The sequence below is a fragment of the Tamandua tetradactyla genome, chromosome 21, assembly GCF_023851605.1.
Source record: "Tamandua tetradactyla isolate mTamTet1 chromosome 21, mTamTet1.pri, whole genome shotgun sequence".
Lineage (NCBI taxonomy): Eukaryota > Metazoa > Chordata > Mammalia > Pilosa > Myrmecophagidae > Tamandua > Tamandua tetradactyla.
Window position 1 is genome coordinate 39,833 of NC_135347.1, and position 17,315 is coordinate 57,147.

Consider the following 17,315-nt stretch of genomic DNA (forward strand, 5'->3'; position numbering starts at 1 on the left):
CAGCACATCTGTAACCACTAGTATCAGAAACTCTGCTCTATTTCTTTATAAGACTTTCTAATTAACCATGATTACATTTTTTTTTTACATGGGCAGGCACCAGGAATTGAACCCGGGTCCTCGGGCATGGCAGGCAAGCATTCTTACCTGCTGAGCCACCATGGCCCGCCTATGATTACATTTTTTACTTTTATTCAGTTTATGATCCAGATGATTTATGAGTAGACCATAGCTTCATGTTTTACATTCTTTTTATTTTTAGTGAAAACAGCCTATATATTTAAACAATATTTAACAATATATATTATTTCTCTAAATTGAGAAATGTTAAAATGAGGAAGCATCTTCTCCTCTCCCACCCTAACAAAATTACCTTTCATAATGATTTCCTTCATATTGATAGAATATTAATATATATATTTTCAAAGTTTTTTTAACTATAAATGATGTATTTGACTTTTAACAACTACAGATGAATTCATTGGCAAATTTATTTTGTCTCAAATAATTTTTCAACCTTTCATTTCTAATTTGTCAATTCTATCAACATGCATTGTCAGAGCTTAAAATATTTACATTCTATTTTGTATTTCTAATACCACATTTGTTTTAAACTTATGTCTACTCTTACATAAATCACAGTAATCCTTTTGCAATGATCTTCTAGACAAGTCTTGGTTGCCCAAACTTTATTCTTTAATCATTTCTGTAAATGTGTGTAGCATTATACATGAAGGGGAGACCACTGAAATAAACTACTTGAATCACGTTTTGTGTTTATTTGGTATTGAATGGTACTATGTAGGAATCTGGGGCCCACCTAATTTGCCACTTATGAACTACTCAACTTTTGCCATGTGGTCTAAAGAATTCTGTATCTTTAGATTCCAATAAATCTTGTTAGGAATATATTTCAGTGTAGGCCTTTAGAGGTCAATTTTGTCAAGCACATAGTGTATTTTTTAAATATGTACATTCATGTCTTTTCTTTCTTTTTTCTGCAAAATTTTATTTTTTTTATTTTTCTGGAAATGTATGTTTACACTTTGCTTCGATTTGGGGGATGATATTTGTATATTCTGTATTTTCTCTGCCTTTTTTTGAAGTTGGTAATTTTCTCCCCAATCTTTTTACTATTTGTTTCTGTTTCATTCTGATTGCTTTTCTAAGTTTTTGTTTGTTTTGCATAATATTTCCTTTGTGTGCTTTCAAATTTTTTTTATTTTGTTGTGTTACATTCTAAGGAAAAAAAATAAATGAAAGAGAAGATTGAAGCTGTAGAAAGCATAGCTAGGGAAGGCCTCATTGTGACTTTTAAGGAAGACCTGAAGTGAGCAAGGTAGCTGCATTTTAAATTTTACATTTAAATTTTTACTTTTGCACACTATTTCCTTTGTGTGCCACTCCAGTTTTGTCTTCAGTTCTGTGAGCTATTTTTTACTTCACTCTTAACTCCTGGCAGTCTCAGGTCACTCCTCTACTTGATTTACAAGAGACACCATGATTTTGCTTTCCTTCATCCTCCTGACTTGATTCCCTGTTCCTCTTCTCTTCCTTCTCTCAGCTCTAGGACACAGGTCCCTCGGTGTTCCAGGACCAGGCCAGGCACGTTCTCATTTGAGAGAGTTGGCTGTTCCTTCTTCCTAATATGCCCTTCCCTCAGATGTCAATATCACTAGCTGTACCACTCCTGTCAGAGCTTTCCTTAAAAGTCACAAGGACCATCCCTGGCTCTTCTATCTACAGCTTCAATCTTCTCACCAAAATTCTTATGCCCTGAGCTGGTTTGAATGGAAGTATGCCCCCTAAGAAAAGCCATGTTTTAATATAAATCCCATTTCATGAAGGTAGAATAATCTCTATTCAATCCTGTATATTTGAAACTGTAATGAGATCACCTCCCTGGTTCTTGTGATTTAGTCAAGAATGGCTGTTAAACTGGATTAGGGGATGACATGTCTCCACCCATTTGGGTGGATCTTGTGGTTTATTGGAGTCCTATAAAAAAGGAAATATCTTGGAGAATGAGAGATTCAGAGAGAGCACAGAATGCTGCAGCACCACGAAGCAGAGTCCACAAGCCAGCGACCTTTGGAGATGAAGAAGGAAAATGCCTCTTGGGGAGCTTCATGAAACCAGAAGCCAGGAGAGAAAGCTAGCAGATAACGACGCCGTGTTTGCCATGTGCCTTCTCACTTGAGAGAGAAACCCTGAACTTCATCGGCCTTCTTGAACCAAGGCATCTTTCCCTGGATGCCTTTGATTGGACATTTATTTAGACTTGTTTTAATTGGGACATTTTCTCAGCCTTAGAACTGTAAACTAGCAACTTATTAAATTCCCCCTTTAGAAGCCATTCCATTTCTGGTATATTGCATTCTGGCAGCTAGCAAACTAGAACATGCCCCTTTCATTTTTTTTTTCTCTTTAGAACTTAATGTTACATTGCATCCTATTTTACCTATTTACTTTGATGACATGTTTCTTACTAGAATAGAAACTCCTTATAAGGAATTTTTGTCTTTTTTCTTTGCTGTTATACCCTAACATCTGACACAGAGTAGGAGTTCATTAAAAAGTGCTGAACAAACAAATGAAGGAAGGAAATAGAGATTTGCTCAACTTTATCTTCCACAAACTTTATGGAAATTTTAATTTTGGGCATCAGAATTTTAACTTCTCAAAGTTTATTTTCATAATCTGATGTCCTTAAAGACTTAGTACTATTTAATTTTTTTTGGGGGGGGGTGCATGGTCCAGGAATCGAACCCGGGTCTCCCATATGAAAGGTGAGCATTCTATCAGGGAACCACCCATGCACCTAGTACTATTCAATTTTATAGATGTGTTATCTTTCTGAATCTATTAAGTCAGTTTTAAAACTTTTCTTTTGATCATTGTTTTATATTTGTCTCCAACTTCCTTTTATCTAGACAGCATTTTTTTTAATTTGAAAAGTTCATGAGACACTAAAAAAGATTATTGAAAATGTCTGTGCATAGAAGTAGCTTGTGGATTGCTGGCCTTCAGAATTCAAGTAAGACCATTTTATTGTCAAATGTCCAAATCTCAGTGTCTTTAGTTTTTATCTGGGGCTGGTCAGGTTCTCCAGAAAGGGCTTGTCTGCACCTTATTGGAGAGTCAAAGCTCTTTGACTGCCAATGTTCTCAGATATAGAAAGGATGTGACATCTCCCATAAGAATGTCCTTCAATCCTGTTTTCAATCTAGTTCCTACAGTCTCAGCAGGGCTGTGCATTTCCCAATTCTGTTTCTCGGTTAAAGCTGTCAAGAGAACAAAACTCTGGTATTCTTAATTTTTCTTTGATTCTTTGGTACAGATTAGTTTGCTTCTGGACTTCCGCCATGACCAGTTTAGATTTGGCTTTCTAGATCTAAGTCATCTACTATTCATTCTTTCGTTTTCCAGATTCCAAAATTTCATTTCTGTGATTACCCATTCTTTTGTTCTTTGCCCTTTTTGGATTTTACTTTATCTTATTGTTCTTAATCATGCTATTGCAATTTCATGAGAGAGCAGAGAAAATACAGATTTAGTCAGTTTCTTTAAAATGGTAGAATTATTTGAATAGGGTTCTAGTTTTTCATGTTTATTGAACAATTTGTCTATACTTTACACATAATATGTTAGTTAAATTTAGAACAAAAAAGTATTTGACCATTTAATTTCCCATATTCCTTATTTAGGAGATATGAGAGTTGTCACAATAGAGCAAGCAAATGGCCAGGATCTGAGCTATAACCGTGCAATTAACTCTGTGCATCCTCAGGCAGTTCTTTACATTGCCGAGCCTCTGTTTCTTAGTTCTTAAATTGACAAGTTTAGATAGCTGATCTCTAAGGTCTCTTTAGAACAAGTAAAATATTAACCTCAGTAGGATTCCAATGGTTAGTGTGTTTTCACACAGATTCTATTTAATGACTCTCAAAACACAACTCAAGAAATTGGTGATTGTGTGTCACTACTTAATCAAGATGATTCCCATTGACTCCCTGACAACTTGCTTCTCTCCAGCAATACTGGGGAGCATTTAATCAGATTCTATTAGTAGAATTTTGTTCGGCTCACACACCTTATTGAAATTATTATTTGTCAGAAGAGTATGGAGATTAGAGGTGGACAAAAACTTAGATCATCAATCCAAACTTCTTTTACAAATAAGGTAACTTGACTCTATATACTGATATGGATTGCCCAAGATCAAGAGAGATTTAATTAAGTGCCTGGGTCAAGACCTGAACTGTTCCAAATCATGACTCAGTTTTGACTTTGCCATTGTTATTGTTGGACTTGTTTTGTTTTCTTTGCTTTGTTATGGTTTTTTCTGTTTTGTTTTGTTTTACCAGCCCATGCATGGCCTCTAACTAGGAATCAATGATATTCACTTAATTCTGGTCTTAAATTGGTAATTAGGCTTAGCTTCTCACCAGTGAACACACAGCTTACTCATTCTTAGAGCCACTTCCTTATCCTTCATCATTAAGTTCTGATTTGGTACATTAACCCTTAGCTTCACTTCCTATCTTGTTAAAGGATATTACCAAAATTTGGTAAAAGGGAGTTTAAAAAAAAGAAAAAAAATGCTATTATCAGTAATGTTAGATTGTAGGTAGGTATGGAAAACAAGGGTTCTGGATGAAGATTTAAAGGACTACTCTTTTGAGACCTTTACAAGAATTATATTTGCAGTAAGGAAATAATATTTTAGCACTTTTATCCTAACATAACTTTATCATTTGCTGATTGAATTTAATTTCAAATGATTTATCCTCCACAAGACACTTTATTTCATTCAAACATGAAAAATCTTCCTCAGTTTTTTTTTTCACAGTTACATATAAAGCCAATGGGGAGATCAGTAGTCCTACATAAAAAAATACGCTTTTATGGAAAATTTACCCAAGTGTAATGCCTTTCTCTAAGTAATGTACTGATTCAGGAGGTTTCTTTTTTTTGCATATTATTAAGCATATAATGAAGTCCATTATTGAAAATATTATGTTGGGGCAGTGTGACAGTGGCTAAGTGGCAAAATTCTCACCTGCCATGCCAGAGACTTGGGTTTGATTCCCAGTGCCTGCCCATGCAAAAAAAAATTATGTTAGGAATTAATATTTATTAATTAACCTGTTGATATTCATTAAATGTCTATTGAGATGACAATTAGTCTCTGCATGTTGAATAAGAAGCTTGCAATTTAGAAAATATTTAAATTAAATTTCCCAAGTTTATAAATTGTAAATTTTCACATTGATCATGTCAATAGTTCTACTAATGATGTGTTAATCTTCTAAGTCAGAAAAATGCTCAATTTCTATTACAGAATTGAAAAAAACTGTACTAGTTTTCTACCTGCTGGAATGCAATGTACCAGAAATGGGACAGCTTTTAAAAAGGGGAATTTAATAAGTTGCTAGTTTACAGTTCTAAGACCATGAAAATGTCCAAATTTAAGCAGGGCTATAGAAATGTCCAATCTAAGGCATCCAGGGAAAGATACCTTCATTCAAGAAGACCAATGAATTTCAGCATTTCTCTCTCAGCTGGAAAGGCACAGGGTGAACATGGCATCATCTGCTGGCTTTCTCTCCAGGCCTCTTGCTTCATGAAGCTTCCCAGAAGGCATTTTCCTTCTTCATCTCTAAAGGTAAATCACTGACTGGTGGACTCTGTGGTTCTCTCATCCTTCTGTCATGGTTCTGTGGCGCTCTCCTCATTCTCAAAAAGGAATTCTCTCCTAAATATCCTCTCTTGTATAGGATTCCAGTAAGCTAATCAAGACTCAGGTAGAACGGGTAGAGACACATTTCCATCTAATCAAGTTTAATACCCCAATTGATTAGGTCACATCTCCATGGAGATAACCTAATCAAGCTTCCAATCTATTATAGTACTGAATAGGGATTAGAAGAAACCGTTGCTCCCACAAGATTGATTAGGCTTAAAACATGGCTTTTCTAGGGCACATACATCTTTTCAAACTGGCACAAAGTGAATCATGAGTTTTTATCTTTTTCCTTAAAGGTTTACAAACTGGAATTCATCTAAATAATTCAAATCATAAAAGAACTTTTATTGAAGTGCAAAAAGGAAAAAAAAGCTGAATAATTACAAAATAGCTTTGAACTTAAAGTAAATCCAGTGGATTATAAACTGAGAACCATTGGAATGGTACTAAGAATACAAGGGAAGAGTGAGGTATTATAAGAGACTATAATACTGTTGATACCATCCTAGTGCAGGGGGAAGAGACGTCCAGCTGAAAGGAAGAGGACACGGGGAAGGTTGGACAGAGGGCACAGGGTAGAATATACCAGAATGATGCATCAAAGAAGGAGCCAATGGACTCAGGATTTGATTTTGATATTAAGCCAAAGATATTTAGTACAGAGCTTTCATAGGTAGGGGGTGGGACGGCAGGATAGAGAACTTTAGAAAAGGTTCCATTTACCCTCACACACTTATACACCTATCATCTATCTGCTTTCATCTATCCACTTTCACTCTGCCACAGTCATAAAGTTTAGCAGCCCCTTCCATCACGTTCATGGCTTGATTTCCTTTATGCCACACTGTCCTCTCCCCTTCCTTTATATTCTCACTCATAGTCATTTGCTTATATCTTCTCAAGCTTCCACTTTTGCATACTCCTTATCTCACAGAATTATCCCCATATGTTTTAGCATGCCATATGCTATAACAAATTCTGTATATTGCTTGGCTTAATCCACAGACATTTATTTTCTCACAGTTTTGTAGGCTAGAAGTCCAAAACTAGGGTATTATCAGGATCATGCATTCTCTGGTGTCTGCAGTGTTCTTCTGGTGACTGGCTAGAAATCCATATCTCAACCTCTCCCCACATCATGTGGCCATCTAGACCCTTCTGTCTCCTACTGCTGCTATGTCCAGATTTCCTCTGCTAATAAAGATTTTCATGTTACTAGATTAGGGCCTACCCTGGATTCCATTTGGTATCCTCTAGATTCTATTTACAAACAAGTTCACACTCACTGGACCAGGATTAGGTCTTGAACATGTCTTTGTGGGGACAAGATTCAATGCATAACACCATACTTACTCTCTTACATTCACTTTTTCTTGTTATTATATGGTGGTACACTTATATGCATGCAATTCATACAGTACACTTACACTTTATTTTAACTTCTTTAGAACTTATTTTTTTGTAATTACAATCCATGAAGACATCACAGTCTCTTATTCACATCTCTGCCATCTTAATTGCTAACACTTTTTTAAATATTCAAATGTTTCCATGGTCCTATAACCATCTTCCTCTCACATGCATACTCTCTTAAGCCAGTGTGTGTCACCAATTCTTAGGAACACATTTTTAGCTCTATAATCTCATACAGATAACATACAATATCTAAACTATAGCATGAGAATTACATATTTTTCATACTATATATCCAACTAATAGTCACAATCCACATGACTATGCCACACAGTTTACACATGTAACACCTGAGTCCAGGTTTTGTGGGAACAGAGACAACATCTGGAGACACAGAGAGACATAACACTTAAGCAATCCTCACAAAAACAAACACTTCTCACACCTACAACCTCTGTACATCCAGTATTAACACTTACCACAAACATAATGCACGTTACTCCCAATTTTACAACAGAGAATACACATGCACACTCACACAATCCAACCACTGACACATACTTCACTTTCCTGTACTCCCTATATCAAACATTGTACCAAATATAATTAATGTTTTGGATGAGTAATGAAGGGGGAAATTTGTTTATAGAGTTTGTAAATATTTTGTACAAGGAGAGGGCCATGAGTTCTTAGAGAGATGTTATTTCCTTAGGAATCAAACTGTTGATTTATTTGAGCTTCTAAACCCAATGGAATGGGGACTGTAACAATAAATATGGAAGGCTATAGAAGGAAAAGAATGACTTTTAAGAGGCTGAGCTCATTGGTAGGTGGGGGAAAGATCTAGTGACAGTACATATTAGGGGTAAAAGAGATTGAGAGATTCCTGGTCATGGCCAGGTTCCAATAATGCTAAGGTTGAAAGTATACCAATATTGCCCCTAAAAGAAAAGGCCCATTCACTGGTAGATTGGAGTTGACCTCAGAATTCAAACTTTAGATTGGGCCTAGCTCTTCATAGCTGATGTGGTCTGAAGACTGGAAAGGGGTCACAGAAAGAGATCTTTCAGTTTTGACAAGAACAGAATGCCTGATGAGGAACAGGAGATGTGAAGCCAGGAGCTTTCCTCTTCACTAAAATGCTGCTTCTCTGGGAAAATACAAAGAGAAGAATGACCAAAGACATGGTGTCTACATGTGAAGTGCATGGGACTGTTCCTGATAGCAGTGGGAATTCAATAAATGTTCGAGTCTTATGAAATTATGAGCTATTTTCAAGTCTATGCTTATACACCAACACACTTTTATGTTAAACTTTTATTTATACATGACTTAAATGGTAATAATAAGGTATAATACTGACTATTTTCTGTGAGTTAGGTGGAGTCTGTTAGATACTGTCACATCACTGGGAAGATACCTTGGATAGAGGAAAGAATTTCCTTTAAGTCTAGTTACTTATCTTCTAATTTCAATTAGAAAATGGAAGATATAAAAAGTCAAGTTAATGATAGTCTCCACTGGTAAAAGGAACCACCGCAGCTCTGGGATGCGGTCAGCCTGTCTCCCTCTGAGTCCCAACTGAGTCACTGAAATGCATTGATGTCACAGAATCTTGCCTTACTGGTGATCATTTGCATCATAAAGCCCTGTGGGTGACTGAGCATTGGCCAGACCAGTGATCTGGTGAGGCAGCAGTTGCTCAAGTGACTTGTTGCTCTTGAGTACACAAATTTGATACTGAGCTAACATTAGCTGATTCTTTGAGAGTTAAGAAGAACAGAATTTCGGAGAGGAAAGGACCCGATTCGAGTCTGTTCCAAAGAGCTGAACCATGAAAAGGAAACAAAAAAGGAAACATCTGGAAAGCACAGACTCCCAAGAAACTGTTAAGGCATCACAAAGTATGTTGGAAACATATTCTCTGGTTATAGTATCACAAGGAACTGCATCTAAGGAGGGATGGAGAAAGGAATCCTAGTAGTAGAGGGTGAGGTGAAGAGGTGGGTGAAGAGTAAGAAAGACAGAGAAGCAGATGCTGGTCATCCTGAAGGTCTAGAAGGCCTGAGAATAAAGAGAAGGATGATACAAACCTGCTCCTCTCTCTGTGGCTTAGGGCTTGTGCTAGCCTTCTGAAGTCTGCCCAGGTTATTTTGTCATAGACCCAATGGTTGATTAATCAAAGGCTTTTTTCCTCACAAAACCCATGTCCCTTGATTTTATTTCTGCCTATAGGGCATTAGGTAAGTAAATTATGCTGCCCTAATTAGAAGTTTTCTAATGTTTTCTCCTTTTAAAGAAGAAGAAAGTGTGGCTCATTGAACTGAGGGAATAATTTTTTAAGAAGTAAAGTTAAGACCCTGAAAACCTGGTTATGCAGGGATGAGAATATAAACTAATAAAGGATTCATTTACTAAAGAGTAAAAATTGTCCTATATTTGAATATTTAACTGTGGGGCTTCTATGTGAAATGTTGTTACTGGGCAAAGGCCTTGGATTCTTTTGCCCGAAGTGCTCAATAACCAATTCCTGAGATGCTAGGGTTTCAAAGACAGAGTTTATTACTAGGCACATAGTAGGAGAGTAGATGGCCTAGCAGCCTAAAATCTCTCTCCCCAAGTTTAGGAGGGTCAGGGTTTTAGGATTTTAGCAAGGTGAGATGAGGACATTTCAAAGAGCAAGTTCAAAGCAGGAAAAGAGACAGTGTTATCATTGTCATTTCCATAGGAGAACATGAGTAGAAAAGAGAGGAGACAGCTATCCTTCAGTAGTAAGTGTATAAGCCCAAAGGAAGGGAGTCAAAGGACCTTTCAACAGTAGAGTTTAGCAGACATGATTTACAAATATCTGGGGTGAAGGCTAGTTGATGGTGACTTCAAATGCTTCATGATCATTAGGACCTTTGCCATGTAAGCAAATGACCAGATAAAAGGAGTAACAGCTCTTAGTCACAAAGGCACAAGATAAGGGCTTTTACAATCATTTCAGATATCAGGGAAGCTGAATTAGAGTTTAGGGAATTTCAGGTATTCTCCTCTGTCTACTCCAATACCCCAGAAAGCAAAAAGGCATATGAGGCAGGCCATGGTGGCTCAGCAGGCAGGGTTCCTGCCTGCCATGCCAGAGACCCTGTGTTTGATTCCCGGTGCCTGCCCATGAAAAAATTAAAAGGAACATGATTCAGTAATTAAAATTATCCTTAAATCTTAATTTCTTCTTTCAATATAGACATAAACAGGAAACAGTACACATACAGAAAACATTGTTAAACCGCAGTTAAAATTTAATGGTTGAATTGAGGATCAGAGTCAGACCCTTTCCTAAAACATGGGAAAGATTTAGTCCTGGTTTCTAAGGAAGTTAAGAGTAAACAAGTAACCTTAAGATGGAGGACCATTGCTTAGTGGTGGGTGGAGAGAGAATAGAGCCAGCCCTGAATTATAAATGTTGGCTCATACTCTTGAAGAGACCCTGAGATTTCCAACAAAGTTTGCCTGTTTTGCATATTAAGACTGGGCCCTGGAAGAAGTCTGGAGAGTGGAGCTTCTTCATTTCATGGGTCCAAATTTTTAGAAAAGGTTGATGGAGAAAACAGTTTGCAATTATTTTCTCCTTCTTACCAAACTATGCTGCACAGGGCAAGGGGCAAAGAAGAGGTGGTGGTATGAAGAGAGATATAATCCTAGTATGAGTTGTATGGGACATCATGGTTCATACCTGGCATAACTTCAATAAAGTTAATGCATATCCAGAGTTCTCACTGAGTGTATTGAGTGTTCACTTTGAGACATACAAAGCCCATACACCTCTTCACACATAACCACATATAGCACACAGATCAGTCAAGGAATGTTAAGCATTAATGTCTAACATAATTGGCCACTTACAATTACCAGTACAATTCTTTGCTTCTCAAAACACATTGCAACACTTCCTATACTAGTTAAATTAGTATAGTAACCATTACACAAACGTATTTCTTGCTTACATAAAAATTTAGGGTATATGTCTATGTTAATAGGGCAATTCTCCTCCATGAGGTCCCAAGCTAATGGAGACCTGTGATCACTGACGTGCGGCTTTCAAAGTCCACCTGGGTTATCAATATCCCAGTCAGCTAGAAAAGGAAAAGGCATGGAGGGACATGGAAGAGGCTTTTATGGCTATGTCTGGAAATGGCAAAGGTCATTTGTACACATTTTACATTGCAGAAAATTTATTCATATGGTCAGAATTATCTACAAGGGAGGTTGATAAAAAAAAAACTAATCTAGTAGTATACCTAGGGAAAAAGGAGACAATCCAATTTACAAAGATGACATATTGTGCAAATCCACCAATATGTGACACATATTGACACAACAAATATTATTCTACTTTTAAAACTTTCAGTGATAGGAACTGGACTACACTATCCATTGACATGAAAGCCATAGGTATTAACTGTATGTAACACAAAGTAGACTTTCGACAATTGTTTAATGGATGAAAAGATGCACATGAACAACATCTCTCTTATTCAATTGTTTTTTTTTTAATTTCCCAGAGAAGTTGAAAGTGACATATGCTGTGCAGTGTGAACACAAAGAGATGGCCACAACCCAAGGTAGGAAAGCACGGGGGACTTCCTCCTCCTCTCAATACTTGTCTTGCATCTCATTTGAACATAAATTCATTGGTACTGGTAAGGAGAGCCTACTAAAGAGGATGCAGAAGGGAATGTAGGATCGAAGCATGGCTTAGAATTAAGCTGAGTGGCTCAGGTCATCAACTGATAGAGACTGCCCAGTCCAGGAAGAAACTAAAAATGCTTCTCTATCTTCTACAGCAAATGCTCAGAAGATAAGCAATAGAAGCAACATATTGCAAGGGATAAACACCTGAGAGGCCTGGAGAAAGCTAGAGGGGATCAGTGGAGACCAAGTTTCTATTTGAGGAAATGGCAGGAAAGGGACAAAGGGGATGAGAGTTTCATCAGAGAAACATAAGAGAAGAATATGGATATGAACTAGGAGAATTAATATTATATTGTCAGGAAGAAGTGAAAGTACTGATGGCTTAGGACAGGCCAGAGGTGGAGGGATCCCCTAGAGCTGGACATGAGGTGCTAAACACATACACCCAGTTCAAGGCTCCCAGAGAGGAAACAATTTCCTCCATCTTTGCCTTCAAGAGTAGAATGCAACTCTTTGCATAGGACTCTAATGTAACTGAAGCAGGCGTGGTGGAATGAGGGAGAGATATTGTAAGACCTGTTCAGGCTTAGGATCCCAAAGTGTCCCATGTTAAAAAAATGCATCTTCACCTCATCACATCCATATGTCATCATAACTAATGTTCTTACTCTCATCCCTGCACAGTCCCACCCTGCAATCCATATCCTTTCCTCTCATTTCCTTACAATCCTCCACATGTATCTAGATGCTTATTAAATGTCACATTATACAGTCACATTCTTATTTTGCCATTTTTGCTTTCCTATACAGTCAACCTCCTCAAAAGAGCAGTCAATGAGCAGCATCTCCAGTTTCTATTCTCTTATATTCTTTTTCCAATTTTCTATTTTGCAAAATTTAAAATCTGTGGAAAACTTAAAGGGATGATACCGCAAATATGCCTATATCATTCATTTTTCACCTAGATACAGAACTTTAAAATTTTGTCTTTCTATCTATTTAAGAATAACTTAAAAATAAATTCATGTTACATCTTTCACCACTAAGCATTTTTAGGACGTAAGACATGAGAAAAAAAGAGAAGAAAATGCACTCTTCTACATTGTCCCATCTACAAAAGATATTATAAGGGTGTACTTTCATTTGATCTCCTCTTGAAATTATGCTATTACTGTTGTGTATTTTAATCTTATACATATGTATGTACATATATATGCATGTATAATCTTATATACAAATGTAATCTTATATATAGAGAATGACAATTTTAAAAATTATTTTTAATTTAGATTTGTTCAGATACTACGTTTTCATTGATTTTCATGTCTTCTTGCATCCGAGTTTTTTCTGGGCTTCCTTATATTATCATTTTCTTTCTGTCTGAATATTTTACTACTTATTTCTCTGAGGGACTGTAAGAAATGTTTTGTTTTATTTGCATTTTCATCTGAGTCCTAAACTATAGTTTTTGTTCTTCCTGTTCCATGAATCTTCCAAAATCTTTGTTCAGTTTTTCAGTCTCTCATCCTCTATTTTTACTTTTTCCTTTCAAATCTGGATGTCTTTTATTTCACTTTAGTATCCAATTGCTCTGGTTAGAAGCTGTAGTACCAGGTTGTATAGAAATGATAAGAGTAGACATCCTTATCTTGTTCCTTATCTCTGGGTTTGTTTTTTTTTACCATTAAGATATTAGCTGTAAGTAATTCATGGATTTCCTTTATCAGTGTGAAGAAGTTCCCTTCTTGTCCTAGGTTTTTGGGTGCTTTATCAGGAAAGGTGTCGGATTCTGTCAAACATTCTCTGCATCTATTTAAATAATTATGTAGCTTTTGTCCATAGTCTTGTTGCTATGGCGGGCTGCATTGATGGATTTTCAGATGTTCACTTACATTCCTGGGGTAAATCCCACATGTTCATGTTGTATTAGCCTTCTTACATGTTGCTGGAATAAGTTTCTAGTATTTTGTTGAGAATATTTGAGCCCATAATTAGAAGACATATCATCTGTAGCTTTCATTTCTTCTGCTGTCTTGTTCTGGTTTTGTTAGGTCATAATGACCTCATAGAATGAGGAGGGAAGTATTTATTTTTCTTCCAATTTTGGAAGATTTTGTGAAGAATTGGTACTCTTATTTAAAGATATGGTAGAATTCAGAAGTGAAGCTGTATCTGCTTGGCTTTTCTTTGTTGGAAGCTTTTTGATTACTAACTCAACCTCTTTATTTTGTTATAGGTTTATTCAGATTTTTCAATATTTCTTGATTTGAGTTTTGGTAATTGTATCTTTCTTGAGTTGTATCCATTTCATGTACCTTATTTTATTTGCTGTACAGCTTCTCATTTGCTTATAATACTTATTTCTATAAGGTTGTTAATAATGTCTTTTTTAATTCTAGTAATTTAAAATTTCTCTTTTTCTTGGTCAGATTATCTGAACGTTTGTCAATTTTGTTGATCTTTTCAAAGATCCATTTCTGTTTTCATTGATTTTCTATTCCCTATTTCATTAATCTCTGTGCTGTTTTACTGTTTCTTTCCCTCTGCTTCTTTTATATTTAGTTTGCTCTTATTTTTCCAGTATCTTTTGTAAGATGGATTTTGTTGGATATACTATTCTTGGTTGAGAGGGTTTTTTGTCCCTCTTTTCACTCAGCACTTTGAATATTTCATCCAATGCAGTGGGATGAAATATTCAAAGTGCTGATGAGAAGTCAGTTGTCACTCTGTGCATGAATAGTCATTTTTCTCTTGCTGCTTTTAAAATTTTATCTTTATCTTTGCTTTTCAGTATTCTTACTATGATATGTCTAGGTGTGGATCTCTTTTTGTTTGTCCTACTCAGAGTTTATTGAGCTTCTTGTATGCACAGTTCTATAACCTGTGTATGTAAATTAATGCTTTCTTTCAAATATGGGACGTTTTCACCATCATTTCAAATATATATATTTTTCTGTTTCTTTTCCTTGTTTCCATCTTAGATTCCCATCACCTATATATTGGTGAGCTTAATAATAGGCTACAGTTCTCTGAAGCTTTGTTCAACTATCTTTATTCTTTATTTCTCACTGTTCTTTGGATAGCACAATATTTTAAATCTACAAGTTCACTGATTCTTTCTTCTACCAATTTAATTATATGATTGAGTCCCTCTAGTGAATTTACATTTGTTTTTGTATTTGTACATTTAAACTCCAAGATTTCCATACTCCAAGATTTCCATTTGCTTTTTGTCTAAAATTTTTATATCATTATTGATATTCTCTATTTGATAAAACACCATCATCATACCTTACTTTACTTCTTTAAGCATGGTTTACTATCATCCTTGAATATATTCATAATGACTGCTTTCAAAACTTTGTCCCTTAAACTTGACACTTGTCCAATTTCCCAGCAGTTTCTGTTACTTCTGTTTTCCTGCAAATGGGTCACACATTCTTCTTTCTTTGTATATATCAAATTTTTTTCCTGAAAAGTAGGCATTTTAGAACATATATAGCATCAGTAAGATACTGATCTGTCCTCTCCATCTAAGCACATTTTAATGTTGCTGTTTTCTTGATTGTTTAGTGATTTGGCTTGGAAATTTCTGTGAAGTCTATTTCTGCTGTAGTGAGAAGTCTTTGATATACCTATCCAGAGGGCATAATCAACCTGACATGACAGTGGTTTTAGCTGGGCTCTGACTGTGTTCTCCCTGATACCTCTGCTAAATGACTTGCCTTAACTTAAGTATCAAACTGAACTGTTGCACTACAGTAATTTCTGGCTAATTACTTCATTGTTTCTGACAATTTTCTAGGACATATATTTGCTTCACAGTCTGGCCCAATTTAATTCGGGCCCATTTTCAGGGGTAGTTTTTGAGACCAATGTTTCAGGTTTGTTCTCACTCCAGGAGGGCTCCTTTTAGCTCCTTATTTGCTTCCCTCTGGTAAATTAGCTGCCTTACACTTTAGCTCATTGCTCTCATGGAGCTACCAGCCACCTCCTAATTTTTACCATGAAATTATCTATTGTTTTCAAGAAAGCCTTTCAGCTTACCTTTCTTACACTATGTTTCAAAAAAAGGGAGTTCTTTTGGGGAGAACTTCAGAATTCTGTCTTTTTATGTCCTATCTCTCACCCACTGGTCTGTGGGGATGGTAACCTCTGCTTTTTGCAGCTTGCTCCTCCCGGTGTGGAACTTTTGCCCTTTGAGTGAGCTCAGATATTAGTAATCAAAGCCCAAGTATTCTTATTCTGGGTTTACCCTACATGTCAGGGTTGGGTTGAGTAAAGGGACCCCAAACATCTCTACTGTACTTGTTTGAAATTCAACTAGTGGATCATAGATATGGGAGGGATGAGAAATGCTGTCAGCCTCTTCAAGGGAAATACTGTAGTCCCTGACTGGATGCTAAGAACACAACCTGGAATGGAACATCCATTATGCTAAGAAATGGGTGGGTCAAGGCTCATCCTCGGGTGTCACATACTGAAGGGTCACATACTTTCACTGTTCTTACTGAGATTTAATAAATTTTCTTGAATAAATATTTATTTTCTTTATGTCCTCATATAATTTTCTGAGACTCTATGATGATTGTTTTAAATATATTCCTCCAGTTATGGTTGTTTCACTGTGGAGGAGGTACATGCAGTTCCACATAGAGTTGAGTCTCCCTGTCTTTACTTTTGAATCAGAAAATACTGTAGAAGTGAAAGCCTGGAACATATGTTGGGATCTCAACTCTGGTTTCTTTCTGAGAACTTGAACTTGAAAATCCTGTCTTGTTTTGTTTTTGTTTTTTTCCAAACAATTTTTTGTTGTTTTGCTGTTGTTTTCCAACTTTTCCAGTTTTCACCAAGAATTTTGGCTCATCCACCATCCTAGAACACAATCTCTATCTTGTTTGAAATACCAGGTTTAAATATGTCTTATTCACTTGGCTTCCTGAAAACCACACCACCTTGATTTTCCTCTTAATCATTGTCATTTCTTCCAAAATATTATTTCTTGGCACTCTTCTTCACTGTGGCCTCTAAATATTCTATTGTCCTGGGGCCAACCCAGAAACATCTTCTTTCTTACACACTTCCTTATAACCTCATCTAATTTCATGTTTCACAAAGCTACACATATACTGAAGAATCCAAAGGTGTAGTTGCAATATTCAACTCTAAGCTTTATAATACAGCTGCCTATTTAACACCTTCACATTAACATCTCAAATTTAACATTTATAATATAAACTCCTGCTTCTTTCCCCCTCAACTGCTCCTCCAACAGTCTTCTCCACTGAAGACTTATTAGCATCACCATACTTTTTATTGCTGAGACTAGAAATTTTAGAATTATCTTGGATTCTTCTTATGTTTGTTCACACACACAATCTTTCAACAAATTCTTTGAGCTTTTTCATTTTTCATCATCTATATTGCTATGACACTAGTGGTGGAATCTACTAACATTGCTTGCTTTGGCTCCTGC

At 36.2% G+C, this 17,315-nt stretch overlaps 1 protein-coding gene across 7 annotated transcripts in view; it reads left to right on the forward strand.

Annotated features, from left to right (window-relative positions):
• The window catches only part of LOC143665409 (uncharacterized), a 97,442-nt gene that overhangs the window by 39,794 nt on the left and 40,333 nt on the right, over nucleotides 1-17,315 (forward strand). For 3 of the 7 annotated variants that reach the window (XR_013166943.1, XR_013166944.1, XM_077138730.1), the window contains exon 3: nucleotides 11,710-11,769. Coding sequence is in view for 5 of the 7 variants with exons in the window: in XM_077138730.1 (XP_076994845.1) it covers nucleotides 11,754-11,769 (16 nt within the window). In the remaining 2 variants the exon portion in view is untranslated. Of the gene's footprint in view, nucleotides 1-5,564; nucleotides 5,669-8,523; nucleotides 9,067-11,709; nucleotides 11,770-17,315 lie in introns of those variants that run through there. The other 4 variants (XM_077138731.1, XM_077138729.1, XM_077138727.1 and 1 more) reach the window with 4 other exon arrangements.